The following is a 24,633-nucleotide window of genomic DNA, read 5'->3' on the forward strand; positions in this document are numbered from 1 at the left end:
GACGCCAGAGACCCGGGATCGGTGCTCGGTGCGGACCGAGTGGAGGAGGAGGAGGAGGTGAGTCCGCATCTTCAGACCCGGAGGACGGAGGCTCTCCGCGGGTCTCCGCTGCGTCTCCGCACCGAGAAGGTGGGTCTCCGTGTCCGTGTGCGTCGGTATAGCTGCTCGGTAGCCACGGTGGCCAAAAATGGCTCCCGAAAACAGCAGGCAGATTGCCAGCATGTCGCTCTGCAGACCGGAACCGAGAGAGACAGAGACTCTGCAGAGAAGAAGAAAACCCCGTCCGGGTCTCATGGGGGTCTGAGATTAACTGAGATTATCTGAGGGAGAGCAAGACAAGTTCTACTTTAGTTTAGAGTGTTTGTAAAGTGTTTAGTCTGCAGAGAGGAGGAGGAGGAGGAGGAAGAGGAAGAGGAAGAGGAGGATGAAGACTAACAGCAGGATGAACACCTACACTTTAAACCTCAAACATCTTATTATATAATAATTAGTGCTGGGCAATGATTAACATTTTTTATCGTGATTAATCGCATGATTTTTCTGCGATTAATCTCATTGTTATGTTAAAGTTCATAATGAATCTAAAGTAGTGTGTTGAGCTCTTTTATGTTAAAGTGCTGCTCTATGAACTAAAGGTCAACAACATTGATTCTGATCATAGATATTCAGCGTGTTCACAACTTTATCTTCATGTGTGTCAGAGATGAATTTAAATATACATCTTAAACCTGAAACCTATCTACGTCATGTTTTATGTTTGTTAAATTCTCAGTAGTGATAACTAAATGATGTGATTATTATACATATTACAAACTAAACACTTTAAAAACTCTAAAGAATAATTTAAATGACTCATTGCTTTTTTTGGTGTGTTGGTCAGACACTATGCTACGCTGATTAGTGTAACATGTGTGTGTTTGTTATAAATGTACGTTGGTACATAGAGGGTGATGAGAAGCTGTACATGGAGGGACTTAGGACCCAGGGGAATGTAGGGGAAGGAAACAGGAAGAGACGCCACACAAACAGCTGTTCACCGCTAATAATATATATATATAAAAATCGGTCTGAGCTTCAATAACTAGTTATTAAACATTTTGTAATATATGCACATATGTATATACAGTATATATATACACATATATATACTGTACATGTTTATATGTGTATACTGTCACACACATATATATTGTGTGTGTGTGTGTGTGTATATAGTGCTGCTTGCCTCCTGAACCGTTCTGTTGTTCTGCAGAGTTGAGACGTTTCCAGCATCATGGTTCCATGATGAGCGAGACGTCGTTGGACCTCTGGTGTGAGTTTCTCCTCAAAGAACGATCAATAATCCATAAATGGTCTCGTTGTTGAGCTGTGATCGGACCGTCGACGGTCGTTAGTGAACTTTACTACCTGAATGATCCCAAACTGTCGTTATAGACGGAAATGTGATTTACAGTTTTATTCCTTCATGATTTATCCTAAACGTGTTTGATATGTGTATATTTAATGAATGGTGTATTAATAACGCTGTTAGTGTTAAACTCCTGACGTGATGACCACTTTGTAAAGACGAGGTCTTTGTCCTCCAGTCTGTGAGGAGTGTCAGGACTATTTCCAGAAGGAGTGTCCGTCCCACGGGCCCCCGCTGTTCGTCCCTGATACACCTGCGGCCCCGGGGTCGGCCAACAGGGCGGCGCTTACGGTCCCATCAGGCCTGGAGGTCTTCACTGAGGGGGACGACGTGGACGTCCGCTGTCTGGATTCAAACATCCCCAGGGGGGCGGTCTTCGGTCCATACGAGGGACAGCTGGTGTCCAAGGACAAATCCTCCGGCTTCTTCTCCTGGATAGTAAGTTCAACCAGTCTGACACCAGTTAAGAACTAGTCTAGGCCTGTTCCAGTCTCAAACAGTTTAGAAGCAGACTAGACCACTTTAGAGCCAGTCTAGACCTCTGTAGAACCAGTCTGGTCCAGTTTACAACCAATGTAGTACAGTTTAGAACCAGTCTAAACCTGTCTAATGCAAGGCTAAACTGGTTAAAAACCAGCCTACACAAGTTTATAACCAGTCTAGACCTTTTTATAACCAGTCTTGACCAGTTTAGAACCAGTTTAGACTAGTTTAGAACCAGATTAGTCCAGTTCCAGTCACAGTTGAGAACCAGATTTAAAGTCCAGCTCTGAACTGGTTTTCTGTTGTTTTCTGATGTTCCAGATCGTTGATTTTAACAACACGTATCAGTCCATCGATGGCAGCGATGAGACCAAAGCCAACTGGATGAGGTAACGTTTTTTATTTCATTTACATACAGAGAACAAGTTGTTTATTCTCCATCAAACACAGTAAACAGTCTATGATCATCTTTTAATTGTTGTGTTGTTGACTTTGACTATTTAAGAAGACAAATGCCACAACGAGGGTTCTTTTTTAAAGTGTCTCCGTTGACGTTTGTGACCTGCAGGTTTGTCCGAACCTCGTCAGAGGAGAGCGACAGGAACTTGACTGCGTTTCAACGCGGTAAAAACATTTTCTTCAGAGTGAGTCGGACACTGGCAGCCGGAGAGAAGCTGAGAGTTTGGTACAGCGACGACTACATCCAACGACTTCACTGTGTCTCTCAGGAGAGCATCGACCAAAACCTGGACGCAGGTGAGCCGGGGACACAGGTGAGCCAGACTCAGGTGAGCCAGACACATGTGAGCCAGACACATGTGAGCCAGACACATGTGAGCCAGACACAGGTGAGCCAGACTCAGGTGAGCCAGACACATGTGAGCCAGACACAGGTGAGCCGGGGACACAGGTGAGCCAGACACAGGTGAGCCAGACACAGGTGAGCCAGACACAGGTGAGCCAGACACAGGTGAGCCGGGGACACAGGTGAGCCAGACACATGTGAGCCAGACACAGGTGAGCCAGACTCAGGTGAGCCAGACACATGTGAGCCAGACACAGGTGAGCCAGACACAGGTGAGCCGGGGACAGGTGAGCCGGGGACAGGTGAGCCAGACACAGGTGAGCCAGACACAGGTGAGCCAGACACAGGTGAGCCAGACTCAGGTGAGCCAGACACATGTGAGCCAGACACAGGTGAGCCAGACACAGGTGAGCCAGACACAGGTGAGCCAGACACAGGTGAGCCAGACACAGGTGAGCCGGGGACACAGGTGAGCCAGACACAGGTGAGCCAGACACAGGTGAGCCAGACACAGGTGAGCCAGAAACATGTGAGCCAGACACAGGTGAGCCAGACACAGGTGAGCCAGACACAGGTGAGCCAGAAACATGTGAGCCAGACACAGGTGAGCCAGACACATGTGAGCCAGACACAGGTGAGCCAGACACAGGTGAGCCAGACACAGGTGAGCCAGACACAGGTGAGCCAGACACAGGTGAGCCAGACACAGGTGAGCCAGACACATGTGAGCCAGACACAGGTGAGCCAGACACAGGTGAGCCAGACACATGTGAGCCAGACACAGGTGAGCCAGACACAGGTGAGCCAGACACAGGTGAGCCAGACACAGGTGAGCCGGGGACACAGGTGAGCCAGAAACATGTGAGCCAGACACAGGTGAGCCAGACACAGGTGAGCCAGACACAGGTGAGCCAGACACATGTGAGCCAGACACAGGTGAGCCGGGGACACAGGTGAGCCGGGGACAGGTGAACCGGAGACATTGGCCATTTTGTTGCTTTCGTTCTTCAGACTGGTTGCCGCTTGTCTTGAGTTGCAGCTAAGAAATCTGTTTTGTTCCAGATACCAGGACGCTGAAAGTCTTCAACGTTCAGGAGGACTTTAAATCTCCCTGCCTGCAGTCTGCTCTGCAGGGCAAAACTATCCCCAGTAAACAATCCAGCGAAGAGTCGGACGGCCAGCCTCCTGCTAAGAGAAAGAAGATCGACCTCATCTTCAAAGACGTCCTGGAGGCTTCTCTGGAGGACTCCTGCAAGTCCAGGTCCCGGTCTTCCCTCCACAGTGAGTGTAAAGCAGCAGCGATCGGGTTAAACTCGTCTGACGGCGGCTTTAATGTACCGAACCTGAAGGTGGAGGAAAAAGAGAAGGAGAACCAGAGCGGCGAGGAGCCGTCCACCTCCTTCTGCCCCAACTGTGTCAAACTGAGGAGGAGGATCCAGGAGCTGGAGGAGGAGCTGTCCCGTGTCAGAGGAGAACGGGGTCCACCAATGTCTGGACGGACCCTGACCCAACGAGATCAGGCCCCGCCCTATCCTGAGCATCAGGCCCCGCCCCATCCCGAGCAAGGCCCCGTCGAGGATTTTCAAGGTAAGTTCTGAAAAATGATTGATTGACTCCTTAACCTTCTGAACCCCGAAGCAGTTTCAAGGTGTTTTTTTGCTCCTGTCACAGTTTTCTCTCTTGATTTTCAAAATAAAAGTCCTGCTCCTCTCTGGAAACAGAACCATCATGACTAGAAGTAGAGAGAACTAGAACATGTCTTTATTTTAGAATACTGCACTAAACAGAGTACTGTTATCTGTTTGTCTGTGCACTTTATTTTATATTTTACTGTAAATTGTAATATTTTCTAATCTTTGCACTGTGTTGATTGTTTTATGTTATGAACCATCCACCAGGTACAATTCCTTGTATGTGCAACATACTCTGGTTAATAAACGCTTCTGATTCTGATTCTGAGAATAACACAATTATAGTTAACAAATCATTAAAAAAATAAAACAATTGCTTTGATAATTTTTTTACAAAAATTGGCAAACAATGGAATCTATATCTGCAACATTATCCAAGTGTCCTCAAGAGTTACCACATGGCCGTTGGTCTCAATCAAGTCAATCATGGCTTCATAGTTGCGTTTAGGAGCATCGTGAACATCCACAGAGTTGTCCTACTAGCATGGCTAAAATAATAGCTTACATGGTCATTACACTGCATGGTGTGAACGTAAACCTGGTATCAGAAGTTTAATCTGTTTTTCTTTGCAGTGATGGAGCCCTTGACGCCCACTCAGGTGGTTTTGGATGAAGACGACCCGGACGTGGACTCGGCTGATGACTCGATTGCTGCAGATCTTGTGATTTCTCCAGAAGACTCGTTGAAGCTTAACTCGGGAGGAGGCCGACGGATTCGTCGCTTCAAGCAGGAGTGGCTGAAGAAGTTCTGGTTCCTCCGCTACTCGCCAACTCTCAATGAGATGTGGTGTCACGTCTGCCGCCAGTACACCGTCCAGTCATCCCGAACCTCTGCCTTCATCATCGGCTCCAAGCAGTTCAAGATCCACACCATCAAGCTCCACAGCCAGAGCAACCTCCACAAGAAGTGTCTGCAGCTGTACAAGCTGCGCATGCATCCGGAAAAGACAGAGGAGATGTGCAAGAACATGACGCTGCTGTTCAACGCGGCGTACCACTTGGCCCTGGAGGGACGGCCCTTCTCCGACCTCCGTTCACTGGCGGAGCTTCTGAAGAGGTGTGATCTCAAAGTGGTGGACCAGTACATGAATGACGGAGACTGTCAGGTCCTCCTGCACCACATCGCCCGGGCTTTAAAGGAAGACCTGGCTGAGAAGATGCGCCTGTCTCCCTTCCTAAGTGTGATAATGGATGCCCAAAATGACGACCTTTTCTCAGACATGGTAGCGGTCTACGTCCAGTTCATTACCAATGAGGGTTCCCCGAACACAGAGTTCCTGTCCTTGCAGAGACTGAGCATGGCCAGTGTGGACGGATATCTCCAGGCTATGGATCGAGCCTTTGGTGTCCTCGGCCTCAGGTTTCAAGACTTGCTGGTGGTGGGTCTCGGGGTAGACGGCACCAACATCTCCTCAGGAATGAGAGCCAACCTGTACATAGCTGTACAAAAGACTTTCCCTTGGATCCTCTGCCTCCCTATCATGATCCATCGGCCCCATCTAGAGGTGTTGGATGCCATCAGTGGGAAGGAGCTCTCCTGCCTGGAGGATCTGGAAAACAACCTCAAGCAGCTTCTCAGTTTCTACCGCTACTCCCCTCGCATGATGGCTGAGCTGCGATCCACTGCTCCAACGCTGTCGGAGGAGACAGAGTTCCTTGGAGATATTAGAGCCATTCGATGGATCATTGGCGAACCAAACGTCCTCAACGCTCTCATCAAAGATTACCTGGAGGTAGTCGCCCATCTGAAGGAGATCAGCAGCCAGACACAGAGGGCTGACGCCGCGGCCATCGCCCTCACCCTCCTCCAGTTCCTCATGGACTATCAGTCAGTGAAGCTCATCTACTTCCTTCTGGACATCATAGCTGTTCTCTCACGATTAGCCTTCACCTTCCAAGGAGAGTACCTGCTGGTGTCACAGGTGGAAGCCAAGATAGAGGAGGCCATTCTGGAGATCGGTCAGTTGGTGGACTGCCCCGGAGAGTATCTGCAGGAATTTGAAGAAAATTTCCGTGAAAGTTTTAACGGCGTTGCTCTGAAGAACCTGCGAGTTGCAGAGTCTAAGTTTCAGTCCATCAGGGAAAAGATCTGCAACAGGAGCCAGGGCATCCTGTCTCAGAGGCTGGACCTGCAGAGCCGCACATTTGCCAAAGCCTGCAAGGTCCTGGACCTGTCCACCTGGCCCCATAACCGGGAGGACTTACAAGCTTACGGGGAGGAAGAAATACAGGTGATATTCAACCATCTGGACTCCATTCCGTGTGTGGGTCAGGAGGGCTCCCAGGCCAGGACGGAGGCCAGGGGCAGCCTGGTGGGTGAATGGAAGGATCTGAAAGCGGACTACTTCAGTATGAACGGTTTTAAAGAGGTCATCGGTCACATCTGCAGGTACAAGCAGCGCTTTCCTTTGCTGAATCGGATTGTACAGGTTGTCAGGGTCCTGCCCAGTTCCACGGCCTGCTGCGATAAAGGCCGAGGGTCTCTGCAGAAGATGTGCAGGAACAATCGCTCCCGGCTGACTCTGGAGCAGATGAACGACCTGCTGACTGTGGCAGTTAACGGACCGCCCATGGCCAACTTTGACGGGAAGCGAGCATTGGACAGCTGGTTTGAGGAGAAGTCTGGCAGCAGTTACTCTCTGTCAGCTGAGGTGTTAAACAGGATGTCAGCTGGTGACCAAAAGTCTGTCCTGCACAGCGTTGATGTCAACACAGAGTTCTACCCCGACATCTAACAGACAAACCCAGTGGTGTAGTGCTGCAGTAAGATACTGACACACTAATACTGAGGACGTGAGGCAGCATTGCTCCTCAACCAGTGATTCCCAACCAGGCTACTTGTACTTTAGCAGTTCTTCTGCTGATCTTCGGTATAGTTATTGTCACAAACTTACCAACTCTGGTTTTCTTCCTGCAAAGACTGAAAGAACTCTCTGCTTTCGATTCAGTCAATTATCAGTTGATCAAGACTGAGGAAAGACTAGTTAGTAAAAAGGACAACGACAAGCTACACATAAAGAACCTAAAAATGTTTGAAACATCCAGTTTCTTGCAGTAGTAAAAATGAAAACTTGGCCTAAACATAAACAGTTATTGTATGGGTTTGGGAACCACTGCGCTTCATCACTGACAATGTTCCCCTTCAGCTGGATGGTTGAAGTATAAAACAGGCCTACCAAGGGGTCTCCTGAAAAATGACACTAAAAGAGACACAAAACAACCACAAAGATGCAAAAAAGATAAGAAATGCAAAACAACCACAAAGATTCAAAATGGCCGCAAAGAGACTCAAAACAGCTACAAAAACACAGTAAGTGATTACAATGAGATGCAGAATGACCATAGAGAGGCAAAACAGATACAAAAAGACACAAAGTGACTAGAATAAGATGCATAACAACTTCATATACACAAAACCACAACAAAAAGACATAAAACGACAAAAAGATGCAAAACAACGTAATCTGAGACGAACACAAAGAGATGCAAATGAAGATCAGAAATGCAAAACAACCACAGAAAATACAATGAGAAACAAAGCGGCTTCAATGACTGAAGAGACACATACAAGAGACAAAATTGATCATAGAGATGCAAAACGGCAATAAAGAGACACAAAAGACTACAGAAACGTAAAGCGGCCACAAAGACACGAAGAACAACCTCAACAGGACACAAAATAACCAGCGATGCAAAATGACTGAAGAGACAAAAAAAAAGCTACAAAGTGTCATAAAGCTACGACAAATAGAGACAAAATGCCCAGAACAATGACGACGGAGACGTAAAACAACTACAAACTACTCCCCAGTGTGAATGTTTGAATCCAGAGGCTCACTGTCTCAGAGTCCACATTCAGCTGAAATCTTCTTTGTTTCACTGATGAACGTCGTTCACTGAGGGCTGCTGAGTTTTCCTGCACTAGAAAACACAGAAATAAAGCACTTGTTGGCAGAATAGAAGTCCGTTATACGTTGGGAACAATCAGAGAGGGTCGAACTGAAGGTCCATTGAGCCGTCGTGTGGAGGATGTGTGAAGGCTTTATATTTCTAGAAGACATGCAGACATCCCTGCTCCACACTGTGTATATTGTACAAACTGTGTATAATTCTAAGTGCTTTTGAGCCGGTTTTCAAGGAGACTATTTTTCTCTTGAATTATGTGATTGTGCCACAACGATCGAATGCAAGAAGCGACAGAGGTGCTGCCCTGCTACGCTGTCCACACGTTCACTGCTGCGAGCTGTGTGTCTGAAATGTGTTCTGATGCGTCGGCTTCATGTTTGGGTGTTTCCAACCACAGCTCAGGCTTTAGATGATTCAACTTTAAAAACATGAATAATGCACGATGATACTGTTGCTTCAGTCGTATGTGATCATATTAAGATGCCTGTGTGTAATACATGTAAGCTGAGACAGGCAGACGCTCACTTTTGATTTCTTTTTACAAAAGTTTTGTAAAATTAGCTTTGTGTCCTCAAGTTAAAGGAAGAGTGAGACATTCTGGGAAATATGCTAATTAGCTGAGAGTCGGATCAGAAAATGTCATTAATGTCATTTCAACAAAGAAATCAACGTTTGACTTTTTATCTTCTGATGAGACGTCGGGAATCTTGATTAGTGGAAGAAAGTAAAAGTAGTAATACCACACAATCAAATACTATGTTACAAGTACAAGTATCAGCATCAAAATGTTGCGAAAGTACTAAAAGTAAAAGTAAATGTAACCATATATAGACACATATATATATATGTCTATATATGGCTCTCTCTCATTGGTCGGAGTCACGTAAACACAATCAGCACCGAGTGAAACAGAAACGTTCTCGGCAGGTTCTCCGGCTTTCTGTCCACACACACGAGAATAGAATTATCTCTGATTATTATTATTATTATTAATAATAATAGAATAAATCTCCTCCGAGCTCCAGATCCTCACGTCTCATCTAACTCTTTCTTTTTGTCTCCTTTTCTTCTGATAACGGTGTTTCGTGCATGTCTGTATCGCATGAATATGAAGCTTCAGATTCTCTAAATGATGCCTGAGCAGCGAGCAGCTCGTTGCTTTAGTTTCTGTCCATAAACGTGAGATTGTGTTTTAACGTCTGTGATCTTCAGACCTCGTTTGGCTGATTGTAATCTGACTCCAGAGCTCCTGACTTGTGGATTTTGGTTTGAAGATGATTTCTCTGTTTCTTCTGTTTCACATGGTAAAAACGTTCAAAGACCTTTGATGTGCAGCAGTTTGGTCAGTTGAATGAATGTGTTGACTGGTGAGAACAGAGTAAAGACTTTCACACATGAGCACGTTCCTCCACGAGGAACCAACCACGACACTGAACACAAGGACATGTGTTAAGATCCGGGATAGGATGATATCTAATAAACTATAACAACTTTATTTATGTTATAACAGTATGATTTCAGCTATCAGTGTATGAATAGATTCATCACATCTCAGATGCTGTCACACAGCTCAGCTCAGGAGACATGTTGGGGAGAAGTGTCTCAAGGACACATCGACAGTCTCCCACAATCACATCACGCGTTATTATTCTCTGTCCCGCTAACCCTAACCCTGCAGCGGTGTTTTTAAAAGCGAAGCGATCCGCAGCACCGACCTATAAAACCCCCAAAACACCCAAAACACCCAAAACCCCCAAAACACCCAAAACACCCAAAACCCCCAAAACACCCAAAACACCCGCACAGCGAGGAAGTCCAGCGCTCCTGCAACGTGGAACCAGCAACGCGTTGTCGCGCGATGGTCACACTGCTGCGTGCGTGAGTGAGTGAGTGAGTGAGTGAGTGCGTGAATGCGTGAGTGAATGCGTGAGTGAGTGAGTGCGTGAATGCGTGAGTGAGTGTTCACCTGCGTGTCTGTCACTAACCTCTCTGTGGTCTTGCTCTGGGTGTCCAGTTCTCAAACATCTTGTTTTAATATTTTCATATTGTTCTCTGAAGGTGTGTTTGGCTAACGGCTAACGGCTAGCAGCTAACAGAACCAGGACACACACACACACACACACACAGCTTGGTGACTTTGACTTTTTGGTTGGATAATCATGCTCTCAGTTTTTAAACTATAGTTCCCATAATGCTTTGAGGAGATGTAAACAGGAAGTGTGATGAGATCCCGTTAGGTAGGTGTGGCCACCAGTTACTTCAGCCTGTTTACCTTTAATCTCTGTTATTAAGCAGAATGATCTGAGATCAGCTGGTGTCTGCAGTGATCCATCAGACTGTCAGAGGACTTCTGTCATTACTGAAGGAACCTCAAAAACATCCGGATTCTCTGGCAAGTTCTGCAGCGTCTTCCCTTTGATGTCTGTGATGATTCATGGACGTTTATTCACGTGTGACATCACGAGGAAGAGTAACTCACACTAAACACATGTCTCTCATGTCTGTGTTCAGCTGTGACTGAGTTATGACTCCAAGAAGAAGAAGTAGTTTAGATGCTGCGTGTCTCAATGTTGAGCTGTGTCTTTAATAAAGCGGGGGGGGGGGGGGGGGGCAACAACACAGTCTGTCCCTTTTAGTTCCTTGTTGGGTGAAAAGATGAAGTGTCTCCTGCAGAGTTTATGTCTTTAGGAAAGGAGGAAAGAAAAGTGTCCATCAGAGAGGACGAACCAACGAGCAGAGACAAAAAGAGGGCAAGAAGACATCGGACATCCCATAATGCACTCTGAATAGTTCCATGTATTTGGAGCCAAAAGTGCTTTTTTTCTCACAACTGTTCAGCAGGGATCTTCACAATCTGTCATACAGTGAATGGACGCTGGCTGATGGGGACACTGGCTGACGAGGACACTGGCTGACGGGGACACTGGTTGACTGACGGGGACACTGGCTGACGGGGACACTGGCTGACGGGGACACTGGCTGACGGGGACACTGGCTGACGAGGACACTGGTTGGCTGACGAGGACACTGGTTGACTGATGGGGACATTGGGTGCTCTTTGTCTCCTCAGTGTGGATGAAGTGACCTTTTGTCTCCTAACTCCTTGCTCCCTCCAGGCTGACCTGCAATGGGACTCTTCAGACCTACACATTCATAATCACACAGATGCATTTTTCCTCCTTTTTTCTCCTCCCCAGTCATCTCAGCTGAGCTTGATCCTGATAGGCTCCCTGAAGGAATCCTGAAGTCCATCCAGCCTCACCAGGACATTCGTCTTCATCCGGCCGTGTGAGTTCAGAGTGAAAATGTTTCAGATGTAAACATAGCTCTGCATGTTTCTGCACAAATAATATCATAAGTCTTGACTTCATTACTCTCTGAGCTGACAGTGGTGGAGGAAGTACTGCATTCAGACACTTTACTCCAGTAAAGGTATTAATACCACAGTGTAAAAACACGCTATTGGACGTAAAAGTCCGGCATTCAAAGCTGAAACAATCAATCGGAGCCTCCTGTCTGTCCAGGTTTCACTTCTCTTTTATGTTCCATATAAACCCAGACTAGATCAGGTAAAAGTCCAAAAGAACCTGAAACACCAACGGGTCTGAACCAGGAGACAACCTCTGGTTCTTTAAAGTTCTTCAGAGCTTCACGTGTTAAAGCTGCATTCTCTCTAATGTCCATCAGGGGGCGACTCCTCTGGTTGTATAGAAGTCTATGAGAAAATGACTCAAGCAGCATGAAGTAATCAACTTTAATCTGATGAAACATGAATCCTTATGGTTCCAAAAGGCGTCCTGATGCAGACTCAACATCTATGTGTGATCATGTTCTCTGTATCTGTCGGTTATTCTCCGGTGAAGTAGTTTAAATGAGAAACAAATGTGTGTGTCCGTGCAGCTTTAGACGGCAGCTGGATGCAGATATACAGTCGCTCCTCTGTGAGCAGCAGCTGGCCGTCACACCCTGGGACTGATTCAGGACCAGCACATCCATCCCAACCAAACCCCAGCTCAGAAAAGTCTGCTTCTGCTCTTTAGTCTCAGGCTTTCTGCTCTTTAGTCTCAGGCTTTCTGCTCTTTAGTCTCAGGCTTTCTGCTCTTTAGTCTGAGGCTTTCTGCTCTTTAGTCTCAGGCTTTCTGCTCTTTAGTCTCAGGCTTTCTGCTCTTTAGTCTCAGGCTTTCTACTCTTTAGTCTGAGGCTTTCTGTTCTTTAGTCTCAGGCTTTCTGCTCTTTAGTCTCAGGCTTTCTGCTCTTTAGTCTCAGGCTTTCTACTCTTTAGTCTGAGGCTTTCTGTTCTTTAGTCTCAGGCTTTCTGCTCTTTAGTCTCAGGCTTTCTGTTCTTTAGTCTCAGGCTTTCTACTCTTTAGTCTCAGGCTTTCTACTCTTTAGTCTCAGGCTTTCTGTTCTTTAGTCTCAGGCTTTCTGTTCTTTAGTCTCAGGCTTTCTGCTCTTTAGTCTCAGGCTTTCTGTTCTTTAGTCTCAGGCTTTCTGTTCTTTAGTCTCAGGCTTTCTGCTCTTTAGTCTCAGGCTTTCTACTCTTTAGTCTCAGGCTTTCTACTCTTTAGTCTCAGGCTTTCTGTTCTTTAGTCTCAGGCTTTCTGTTCTTTAGTCTCAGGCTTTCTGTTCTTTAGTCTCAGGCTTTCTGCTCTTTAGTCTCAGGCTTTCTACTCTTTAGTCTCAGGCTTTCTACTCTTTAGTCTCAGGCTTTCTGTTCTTTAGTCTCAGGCTTTCTGTTCTTTAGTCTCAGGCTTTCTGCTCTTTAGTCTGAGGCTTTCTGCTCTTTAGTCTCAGGCTTTCTGCTCTTTAGTCTCAGGCTTTCTGCTCTTTAGTCTCAGGCTTTCTGCTCTTTAGTCTCAGGCTTTCTGTTCTTTAGTCTCAGGCTTTCTGCTCTTTAGTCTCAGGCTTTCTGCTCTTTAGTCTCAGGCTTTCTGTTCTTTAGTCTCAGGCTTTCTGCTCTTTAGTCTCAGGCTTTCTGCTCTTTAGTCTCAGGCTTTCTGTTCTTTAGTCTCAGGCTTTCTGCTCTTTAGTCTCAGGCTTTCTGTTCTTTAGTCTCAGGCTTTCTGCTCTTTAGTCTCAGGCTTTCTGCTCTTTAGTCTCAGGCTTTCTGCTCTTTAGTCTCAGGCTTTCTGTTCTTTAGTCTCAGGCTTTCTGCTCTTTAGTCTCAGGCTTTCTGCTCTTTAGTCTCAGGCTTTCTGCTCTTTAGTCTCAGGCTTTCTACTCTTTAGTCTCAGGCTTTCTGCTCTTTAGTCTCAGGCTTTCTGTTCTTTAGTCTCAGGCTTTCTGCTCTTTAGTCTCAGGCTTTCTGCTCTTTAGTCTCAGGCTTTCTGCTCTTTAGTCTCAGGCTTTCTACTCACAAAGAGTCTGTAAAACACACGAGAACACAAAGAATGAGAAAAGTAAAAGTACCCAGACAAACTACTGCCATTGTATTTTCAGATACAGAATGCAGTGTTTTTAAAACTGCCAGAAAAATGACAGAAATGCAGATAAAAATATCACTACTTTTAGTGATAATCACAATATTATTACAGAGCAGTTCAAAGTTGTGAAGACTTAGTTTCACTATTTAAGTGATTTATCTCTGTATGTCGGTAAATGAGTTTTAAAAGTCCCTCTCAGTCAAATGTTTTCCACAAACATAAAGGACATACTGTGTTTGTCTCTACACGATTTATAAATAAAGTTATGTTCGTATAAATAAGTGTTTTCACTGTTCAACAGAAGGTTTACATTCACACTCACTACACACAATAAAGAAATATATAAAAAAAAATAATTTACAATCAAATAAATAAAACAAGTAAATGACTTCAAAAGACAACTTCTAGTGTGTAACTGAAGTGAGACGCAGACCAGCTGGAGCACATTTAAAGTGTTGAAATACCAAACCAACGGCAGATCCTCCCACAGAGAAGAACTCTGATCTTCACTGAAGTACAAGTAGAAATACTCTGTTAGAGTACAAGGACCACAGTATTAGAGTATAAATCACTGTTAGTTATTTCAGTTATTTATAGATTTAATTATATATAATACATAGGAACACATTTAGGGGATCTATTGACAGAAATGGAATATATTATTAGTTATTCAATATTAAATAATCACCTGAAAATATGAATTGTTGTGTTTTTGTTTTATTTCTACTTATGGAGCGGACAAAGTGTAAACATGTCGTTACATTGTTCAGATATTGTTTACAATATGTTAATATGTTATCAATATGTTAACATTGATGACATGTTAACATATTGCTGTTTAACTTCCTAACACGAGCTCTAAGCACATTATTATACCTCATTAACAATAATAATGAATGTGTTGTAATCCATAAATACAGTCTTTTATTTCCATCTCATTTGAACTGTTTTCATGGAGAACAACAACACGATAAATTACTACGTTTATATGCTGCAGAGACATAATGTGACTGTAGGAGATGAGAAGCAGCATAAACATGATGAAGCCTCACTGAGGCGGTGGCCAAGTGAGGAAGAGGAGGAGGAGGAGGAGGAGGAGGAGGAGGTTTGGCCAGACAGCGAGTCTTTGTGGTCCGCTGGACAAAGAGCCGTTCTCAGTCGCCTGCTGCCCGCCTGCCTCACAGGCTCACAGTGGAACAGACCGGACACCGAAGCACAGCCAGACCCCCAGACCTGAACTCCTCCTGTCTCCTGGTCCCGGTCCCGGTCCTGGTCTGCAGGGAGACGACATGACGCGCTGCCTCGGATTATTCCTGCTGCTTTGCTGTGGGATGCTTCCTCTGGGTGAGCGGACGCATCACAAACACTTACATTAAAGTATCGATCAAGATCCTCCATCGAGCCTTTATAGTTTGTAATGTTGATAATGTACCAGAGACGTCCTAGAAACACAGTTATACTGTCTAAAGGATAGAAACACAGTTATACTGTCTAAAGGATAGAAACACAGTTATACTGTCTAAAGGATAGAAACACAGTTATACTGTCTAAAGGATAGAAACACAGTACAAAGTTGAACAAAACCAGAGATAAAAGTACTTCTACTACAGAGTGGAAACTTAAATTCCTGCATTTAAATTAAAAGTACAAAAATATCAGCATCAAAATATTCTTACAGTTCAGAATAATACATGATATTGTTGTATTGTCTTTTGTATTTTATTTGAGTACAGTACTTAAGTAAATGTACTTTCCACCTCTGAACTATTTATCATTTGTTTGTGAACCAAACGTGTGAACGTGTGAACGTGTGAATGTGTGAACGTGTGAACGTGTGAACGCTCTCCGTGTGTCTGAAGGTGAGGATCTCTGATCTCAGCTGTGTTCTTCACATCATTTCATTAAATGTAATCAAATATCAAGAAGTAGTTTCTTTAATCGTTGTGTTTTCCTTAGAATGAACCTTTTGTATCTGCATACGGAGCAGATCCTCTTCATGTTTCTACAGAAGCCCTGAATGGACAAACCTAAGAGTCTGTAGAGAGTTCAGCAGTTCTTCTTCTCTGGTCTCACGAGAGAAGTCCCGCTGTGATGTGCAACCGCACCACTAGATGGCGCCAAATAATACACACTTCTTCTTCTTCTTCTCCTTCTCCTTCTCCTCCTTCTCCTTCTTCTTCTTCTTCTCCTCCTTCTTCTCCTCCTCCTCCTCCTCCTCCTGTTTCCTGTGGGTGTGGAGGTGGAGGTGGAGGTGTGAGTGGCTCTAGCTGTGGATGGTTCCTGGTCTTCGGGTCTTTCACTGGTTCTTCCTCTGTTGAGGCGGATGATCAGCTGAGTCTCTTTAACGGGTTCACTGGTGTGTGTGGTGAGTGATCACGTTTGTCGAGGTGTTTTCGGGAGGAACGGCGTCCTCAGAGACGCCTCCTCCGTCTCTCCGGCAGGGAGTGAGGATCGTCCCCCCGGATACCAGCGTGACGGTGGAGGTGGTGTTGCCTATGGGGTTAGATCAGTCTCAATAATCGCAAATGCACACAGATAGACTCACAAATGCGCACAGAACAATTCACAAATATATTCGATTTACAAATGCACGCAGAACAATTCACAAATACATTCCAATGCACAAATAAATAAATTACGATTTATATAAATGTAAAAAAAAAAATCACAAATATATTTCTGCATTTGTATGTATTTGTGTGTGGATTTGTATGTATTTGTGTGTGGATCGCACTGCATTCATTTGCAAATCGCTTCACATTCGTGTACGGATTTTTGAGACTGTTCTGCCGTCGCTGGATTCACAAATGCGTTTTTTTCAACATAGACCTGTCTGTAGCCAATCAGATGTCAGCCTCATTTTCAACCAATCACATGAGCGCAGCTTCATACATATTCATACATATTGTAGCCGTCTGTGTTCACCCAGAGCTCTACGATACCTCATATCAGTAGAGACCGGACCAAACTATGTGTGTGTAAACCATATGGTACAAACAATGAGGCCACTAGGCTGCTAGCGTAATGCTGCGGTTCACACCAAACACGATTCGCGCCGCGTTAATCGCGCCGCCGTTCTCGCCGGGGGACTATTTGTGTTCATTCGCGTGAATCGGTGAATCGCGCTGGACACGCCGGTGAGGGAGCGCGGCTTATCGCCCTGATAGCCGTCAACTGTCCGCCGTCAACTGTGGAAAAAATAACCTCTATTTCTGCTTAGTATGTGTTGTGGAAGTCCCAGATATCACGGGGAACCAAACGCCGTCATGTCTGGTTCATAACATAGTCCGGAGGAGCTCCGTGGATTTCATCGAACTGTATTCTGTATTCCTCATATCAGTAGAGACCGGACCAAACTATGTGTATAAATGTTATTTCGGAGTTCCTTTTTGTTGGTTTATTGCCGTTAAATCATAGCCAAATCAGTTTATGTTGTGTTCATACAGCTATGGTAAACAGCCGACGTGTGGCTTGCTAGACACAGTGAATACAGTTCGATGAAATCCACGGAGCTCCTCCGGACTATGCCGCGCTCCCTCACCGGCGTGTCCAGCGCGATTCACCGATTCACGCGAATGAACACAAATAGTCCCCCGGCGAGAACGGCGGCGCGATTAACGCGGCGCGAATCGTGTTTGGTGTGAACCGCAGCATTACGCTAGCAGCCTCGTGGCCTCATTGTTTGTACCATATGGTTTACACACACATAGTTTGGTCCGGTCTCTACTGATATGAGGGATCGTAGAGCTCTGGGTGAACACAGACGGCTACAATATGTATGAATATGTATGAAGCTGCGCTCATGTGATTGGTTGAAAATGAGGCTGACATCTGATTGGCTACAGACAGGTCTATGTTGAAAAAAACGCATTTGTGAATCCAGCGACGGCAGAACAGTCTCAAAAATCCATACACGAATGTGAAGCGATTTGCAAATGAATGCAGTGCGATCCACAAATAAATACATACAAATCCACACACAAATACATACAAAAACACACAAATACATACAAATGCAGAAATATATTTGTGATTTTTTTTTTTACATTTATATAAATCGTAATTTATTTATTTGTGCATTGGAATGTATTTGTGAATCCTTCTGTGTGCATTTGTAAATCGAATATATTTGTGAATTGTTCTGTGTGCATTTGTGAATCTTTCTGTTTGCATTTGTGAGTCTATCTGTGTGCATTTGCGATTATTGAGACTGATCTGACCCCATAGTTGCCGGCTGTGGGTGAGCAGGTGGGACATGATGAGCTCAGCTTTGCCTCCAGAATGAACAAAGCAGTGGTGGAGTTCCTGAGACAAGAGCCTCTAGTCTACCAGCTGATCCAGAGCGGAGTGTTCCTCAGGGCTCCCCGCTGTCAGCTCCCTCCACGCGGATCACCGGCGCCGTTTATCCAGAACGAGCCGTGAGAGAAAGAGCTCCGGACGTTCGGGAAGTTTGCCAGCGGACTAAAAACAGTGAGTCTGGGATGTAAAGACCCTAAACTGAGGCACGTTCAGTCTCTGAGGCGGCAGCTGTTCATGTTTCTGGACTCACCGACTCAAACGCTGGAGGTGTCCTTCAGCGTGCAGCACGGTGACGGCTCCTACGTGGTGCACGCCAGCTCCGCACAGCTCCAGTGTTGGAGTGCGGAGGTGTGGGACACAAGTGGTTCGCCTGTCCGCACAGGAAGCAGGCCGGCTCTGCTCACACAGACACCGGAGCGAGAGCGAGAGGACCTGGGGCCGGGCCCGCGGCTGCGGTGGCAGATTGTGGTACAATGAACTAAAGAACCATCATCAAGAACATTTAGTCATTGTGGAGATTTTAACTGCGCTTTGGAACTGTACTGTAGACCGGTGAGGAACCACGTCCACAATCACCTCACAGCCTGAACAGGGTCATCACACATCTAGACCTGCTAGACGCATGCAGAACCAAACATCCACAATCCAGACCGTACACATGAGGGTCAACAACAACAGGGTGAGTGCAGCCAGGTTAGACCGGATATACATCTCACAGGGTCTCAGCTCCAGATTGCTCCACAGCAGCATCAGTCCAGTTGGCTTCAGTGACCACATCATCACCGTACAGCTGATCACTTCACCAGGTCAAGGGTCAAGTCCTGCTGGCTCTTCAACAACAAACGCCTGCAGGACACTGCTTTCTGCAAGAGCTTTGAGCTTTTTGGGCTGATTTGGAAAAGCAGAAAAACTGACTCTAGTCCTCTGAAGCTGTGGTGGGAGGTCAGCAGTACACCTCCCATTCCACCGCTAAGATCAAGGCAGCAGTCCAGGAGCTGGAGGCCAACATCAGGGATATCGAGGAGGGGCGACTCCGAGACCAAGATCCTGCTACGGGTCAACTGCTCCAGGAGAAGAGGTTGGAGTTGAGCTCCTTCCTGCAGGAGAGGGTGAAGGGAGCTCTGGTCGGGTCTCGCTTCCTCCAGCTGAAGGACATGGACGCCCCGAGCTCCTTCTGCTTCAACCTGGAGAGATCGGTGGCACAGAGGAAGCAGATGACCTGCCTTAGGCTTCCAGGAGGCAGAGTGACCACCAGCCCGGGCGAGATGAGGAACCATGCCGTGGAGTTCTACGCCTAGAAACAGAGACTGGAAGTGGATCAGCAAGTGGAGATTGAGCGGTTGCGGTACAAAATAGAACAGGAAAAGATGGCGTTAGTCAGAGAGGGTAAGCTTTCTGGAGATGTTTTGCACGCGGGAAATAGTTCATCATCTAAGTTTAACGAGAAGCATCCGGATGTGTTGTTCTCAGGCAAGAAGCTGGTCAGACTGAGCAGACCTTGCTGTTGTAGTGTGTGTTGTCAGGAAAAGCCCAGGAGGCAGCTCTAGATAATGATCTAACTTATAAATCAGTCAAGGATGCTGTACTGAAGGCAGACGAGTTGGTCCCTGAAGCATATCGACAGCGTTTTAGGACGTTAGAAAAAAGGTTCAACCGGTCTCATGTGGAGTTTGCGAGGGAGCTGACAAACGTCTTCTGATGTTAATGATTGTGAAAGTTTGTGTAATCTGGTCGTCTTGGAGCAGTTTAAGAACTCTCTGCCCAGTCGTGTTGCCACATATCTCACTGAGCGTAAGGTTACTGCTGCTGGGTGGCTGATGAGTATGTGCTCATTCATGAAAGCCGGCTCGGTGAGCCTGTGTTGCAGAATGATGGAGGGGTTAAGTCATCTGGTCGCTTCGGGGGTTTTCCAGGTGGAGCCCCTGAAATGGGAGAAAATATACGTGCAGGACTGCCCAATGCTCAGGGATACGAGGCTAAAACCTGCTGCACTGGTTGTAAGCGGTCCTGGTCCTGTGGAGGTGGGAGGGTGGCACGGTGGGCATGCAGAATCTGCCGTGGTTGGAGGCCCAGATGAGTCCTATCGGCCTTTCGTCTCCGAAGGGTTTGTAACACAGACTGGTAGTGACATTAATGTGCCTGTTCAGATTTTGAGGGATACGGGTGCCGTCAGCTCCTTTGTTGGAGACTCCATTTTGTCATTTTCAGATGAGACGGATTCAGGGGATGAAATCCTGATGCGAGGAATGGGGTTGAGGGTGTTGCCTGTCCCGGTGCATACGCTGAATCCAGACTGTGGCTTGGTGCAGAGCAGAGCGGAAGGGATTGACATCATTTTGGGCAACGACCTGGCTGGCAGTCGTGTGTGTGCAGATCCCTCCCTCTCCTTCAGCCTCAGAACAGCCTGAGAGTGTTGTAAACTTTCCCCAAGTTTTCCCTGCATGTGCGGTTACTCGGTCGATGAGTCGTGCTGAATCAAAGGAGGCGGACGGGGACGTGGAGGAAAATGTGCCGTTTTTACCTGATTTTCCTTTGTCTGTGTCTCATTGTGGTCTGCAGAGTGAACAGAGAGCAGATCCAGCCTTGAAGGGGTTGTTTGGATCAGTGCTGTCAGGGGCTACTTTCTTCAGGATGGTATGTTGGTGAGGAGGTGGGTGAGGAGGTGGGTGAGGAGGTGGGTGAGGAGGTGGGTGAGGAGGTGGGTGCCCCATGGTGAGGATTTTGTTGTTGATCCCATTTTTCAGGTTGTCATTCCAGCCGAGCTTCGTGGTCCTGTGTTAAGACTTGCTCGTGATGGGTCAGGGCATGATTGGGTGTTTCTATGCATATTAAAACCTGTAGTACGTGTCAGATGACTGGCAGGCCGAATCAGGTCACTAAACGCATCTCAGCCAAGAATTATTTGATTTCAACTCGCGGTCGCAGGAAACCTTTTAAATGGTTCCATGTGAACTTGCTGAAACCCTGTTGTGTTCACTCTTCTAGTGCACCTGGTGATGTCCAGCGGGAACCGGTGGCTGTGGTTCCTGTGTTGGGGGCTGATGGAGTGGATGCAGACTCAGTTGGGAGTGGGGACGATGCTGTTCTGGATCCTGATGAGGGGTTGTTGTCTGGTTGGCTGAAAAATGAAGGGACCCTCACGAGTTCAAAAGGGTTGTTCGGCCGTTTGCCAGCAGCACAGTTTGAGGGATTGACGACTCTGTCTGCCTGTTCGGCTGCTTTCCTTGCAGGTTCGTCAGGCAGCCTTTGACAGCGTGGATCACTCATATCTGTGTTCTGCACTCAGGGCTTTTGGTTTTGGTGATGGTTTTCTGGCTTGGGTTGGATTATTGTACAGTGGTGCTCAATGTATGGTGAAGACGGGGGCGGGGCTGAGTCGGCCAATCCCTGTACAGCGAGGGAGAAGACGGGGTTGTCCTATTTCAGGTCAGTTATATAGCTCAGCCATTGAGCCCTCTGTGCAGGTTGAGAGGTGGACTCAGCGGTCTCTCACTGCCGGGTCCTCCGGTCTTGATCGTCCTCCTCTTGTATCTGCTTATGCAGATGATGTGTGTGTCTTTGTCAACAGTCAGAAGGACGTTCAATGTTTGCAGGATGCCTTATCGTTTTATGAAAAGCCCTCATCTGCACGTGGAGGTCTGGACTGGGGGAAAGAGGGACGGAAAGTCCTGGGAGTTTTTTTGGGCACCGAGGGCTTTCAAGCAAAGACCTGTGAGGGAGTGAAGGAGAAAGAGTGCGCTCGCTTTTCTAAATGGAAATAGTTGCTACCCCAGTTGTCATATAGGGGAAGAGTTCTGGTTGCCAATAACTTAGTTGCCTCGACTCTGTGGCGCAGACTCATCGCTCTGACGCCACAGAGAGGCCTGATGGAGGACGTCCAGAGATCCATCGTCGACTTATTCTGGTCTGGCGAGCACTGGGTCCGGGCAGCAGCTCTGTACCTGCCTGTTGATGAAGGGGGACACGGACTGATTGACATCAGTCCAACATGGCCTCCTTTAGACTCCAGACAGCTCAAAGACTCTCCGTCTGTGGCCCAGGCTGGTTCATCACAGCTCGACTGCTGCTGAGGAGAGCTGGGCGGTCGGGCTACGACAAGCAGCTCTTCCTCCTGCAACCAGAGACTTTGGACCTTACGGGACGAACACCGTTCTACAGCGCTGCACTGCAGGCGTGAAGATCTTCAAGACCACACGGGCCACAAATGAGGTTCCTGGAATGTGGTTGCGAGATCCCGCGATAATCTGTAACAACCAGGGATTTATGAAGAGAACAACAAACACATGAAGGTTACTTTACTGGTCCGACGTTGAGTTGCTGTTGATTTGCTCATATTTCCCTGTTTTTTAAGAATTGTTAAAGTTTAGATATTTAATCTTCAATGTTTGCGGTCAAAGCTAAATCCAAGAAGAAGAAGAGAAGTGTAGAAGAAGAGAAACGGAACTACAAGCATGAACCGGCCCGTGGTCTCTCTCTCGCCCCCTTCAGTGAGGCAGAGGAACTGTCTTCACTGAGTTTAATGTCAGATCAGCAAGACTGAATATGTTCTACACACACGTGAAATACAATACATGAGCTATTCTATGGAAATAAAGAACATAATACAAATAATACAAGTACAAATATACAAATATTACAGTGGTGACAAACAATGAGAAAGCAAAAGGAACGCGCTCAACCCGGTTTGTGAGGGATTGCGCAATCTGTGGTGAGACACAGCTCACGTCTCTCTGTTTGAACAGGAAATGAGCAAATTCAGAGATTTTGATTATAAAAATGCTTAAAATGATTGAAATCATACAGAAATTACATTTATAGCACAGATCAGGAGAGAAATATTTATTTTATTTGATCATTATTAGTTTAGGCTCTGTTAACACGCAGGAACCGGGCTCAGAGTGCCGGCAGTGTGGAGCTGGTCCCGGTTCTGAAGGGTCCGCTAAAGGCCAGACTGAGGCTGGAACGCACTGTAACATGGTGGACGACGTGTCGGCCTTCAGACGCATCTGGGCTGTTGGGCTGTTTCACGCTCCGCGGGGAGGAGGATCAATAAAATGAATTTAAAATTCTTCTTCTTCTTCTTCTTCTTCTTCTTCTTCTTCAGGTTCTGGACTTCGCTGCTACAAGTGCTCTGATTACACTGGACGCTGTCAGAATGTCCAGGAGTGCACATATGAAGACTCCTGTATATCTCTGAGTGAGAGAGGTGAGTACTGACCTTAAAGGTCCTGAACCAGTCTCAGTCTAGTCCTGATCCTCTATATGAAGCAGTCTCAGTCTAGTCCTGATCGTCTATATGAACCAGTCTCAGTCTAGTCCTGATCCTCTATATGATCTCTGTCCCTGCAGGAGGTAAGACCATCCGTCAGTGTATCCGGTACACGGACTGTGATAACTCCCGTCTGTCCCAGATGTTCCCGGCGATCTCCGGCTTCACGTACCGATGCTGCAGCAGCAACCTCTGCAACACCGGCTCCGCTGTGGCCGCGGCGCCGCCGGTCCTGACTCTGGCTCTGAGTCTGACGGGGACCCTGCTGAGTCTCTGGTGGTCCTGGGTCTGACGGGGACCCTGCTGAGTCTCTGGTGGTCCTGGGTCTGACGGGGACCCTGCTGAGTCTCTGGTGGTCCTGGGTCTGAATTAACCATTTCTTAGTTAACAGGAACTGAACCGAGTGTTTTTAGGGTCTCAGACTTTTTCTTTCTACTTTTTAAACAATAAACACAAGAAACACGAGGTTGATTTGTTTTGTTGTGTTTTTGCTGATTTAAAACTCCACAAATAATTCATAATAATATTAATAAATAAATCTAATATACATATCCTAAATAACCAAAATAAAGTTCTTTAAACAGTTTGTTTCAGTCAGTAAACATGTGATTTAACGAGCCAATCAGATTCGGCTCCTCTTGTACGTCACATACAGGCTCATTAGAATAAACCGCCCACCAGCCAATCAGATCAGCCCGTGGTCTTAAAGAGACAGGCGCTGAACCGGAGCGTTCCAAACCGGGTGAATTGAGGTTTATTAAGATAATGAATGTGTTTTTTGAACATTAAAGCATGTGAACAAGTTCTATTAGAAACACAGAAGTATGAAGCTGAATACGTCTCATTATCACACGTTATTCCCTCAAGATTATATATGATGTCATATTTTTATACATCATTTTATATTGAAATAAAAAAGATGCAGGTAAAAGCTGGTGTCTCGTGTGTCTTTCTTGACCTTCTGACTACGTTTTAGTTTCATTAATACTTGAAGAACGTTTGGTGAACGACGGTGTGACGTCACTCTGTGGATTCAGACTCTCGCTGCTGTTTTAATCGACTCCAATGACAAAATACAAAAAATATAATTTATTAAACATAAATAACACTTTATAATCTGAGGATTTATATCCTCACATCTAACCTAAGAAGATGATGAGCTGTATAGGATTCAAACCAATATTCTCCATTATGTGACTTATATACAATATAATATATATATAATAACACATGAACACGTGTTTGATGTTACTGGGATTTCATTTGTGATAAAAGAGAAGATCGCACGAAGTAAAGAAACATGACAGCAACACATTAAAACAAACTAGAACAACGAAAATCACTTTTAC

General features: G+C 46.1%; 2 protein-coding genes across 2 annotated transcripts; both read left to right on the forward strand.

The window, feature by feature from the left end:
- prdm11 (PR domain containing 11) lies at window positions 1–9,530 on the forward strand. Its single transcript, XM_079163290.1, has 7 exons — window positions 1–57; window positions 1,253–1,312; window positions 1,587–1,846; window positions 2,213–2,280; window positions 2,460–2,647; window positions 3,759–4,283; window positions 4,961–9,530. Exons 2-7 carry the CDS (start codon window positions 1,282–1,284, stop codon window positions 7,120–7,122), a joined length of 3,234 nt encoding a protein of 1,077 aa, XP_079019416.1. The 5' UTR covers window positions 1–57; window positions 1,253–1,281; the 3' UTR covers window positions 7,123–9,530.
- Window positions 9,531–14,872: 5,342 nt separating this feature from the next.
- Window positions 14,873–24,204, forward strand: cd59b (CD59 molecule (CD59 blood group) b). Its single transcript, XM_079163359.1, has 3 exons — window positions 14,873–15,060; window positions 23,120–23,221; window positions 23,365–24,204. The coding sequence occupies exons 1-3, from the start codon at window positions 15,006–15,008 to the stop codon at window positions 23,574–23,576; spliced, it is 369 nt and encodes a 122-aa protein (XP_079019485.1). The 5' UTR covers window positions 14,873–15,005; the 3' UTR covers window positions 23,577–24,204.
- The last annotated feature ends 429 nt before the right edge of the window (window positions 24,205–24,633 follow it).

This window comes from Pholis gunnellus (assembly GCF_910591455.1).
Source record: "Pholis gunnellus genome assembly, chromosome: 7".
NCBI lineage: Eukaryota > Metazoa > Chordata > Actinopteri > Perciformes > Pholidae > Pholis > Pholis gunnellus.

Excerpts from the sequence above, each read along its gene's own strand:
- prdm11 (XM_079163290.1), top strand. The coding sequence starts at position 1,282 with ATGATGAGCGAGACGTCGTTGGACCTCTGGT. Across the intron at positions 1,847-2,212 it reads CCGGCTTCTTCTCCTGGATA|ATCGTTGATTTTAACAACAC; the intron begins GTAAGTTCAACC and ends CTGATGTTCCAG. Across the intron at positions 2,281-2,459 it reads ACCAAAGCCAACTGGATGAG|GTTTGTCCGAACCTCGTCAG; the intron begins GTAACGTTTTTT and ends TGTGACCTGCAG.
- cd59b (XM_079163359.1), top strand. The coding sequence starts at position 15,006 with ATGACGCGCTGCCTCGGATTATTCCTGCTGCTTTGCTGTGGGATGCTT. Across the intron at positions 15,061-23,119 it reads CTGTGGGATGCTTCCTCTGG|GTTCTGGACTTCGCTGCTAC; the intron begins GTGAGCGGACGC and ends CTTCTTCTTCAG. Across the intron at positions 23,222-23,364 it reads TATATCTCTGAGTGAGAGAG|GAGGTAAGACCATCCGTCAG; the intron begins GTGAGTACTGAC and ends CTGTCCCTGCAG.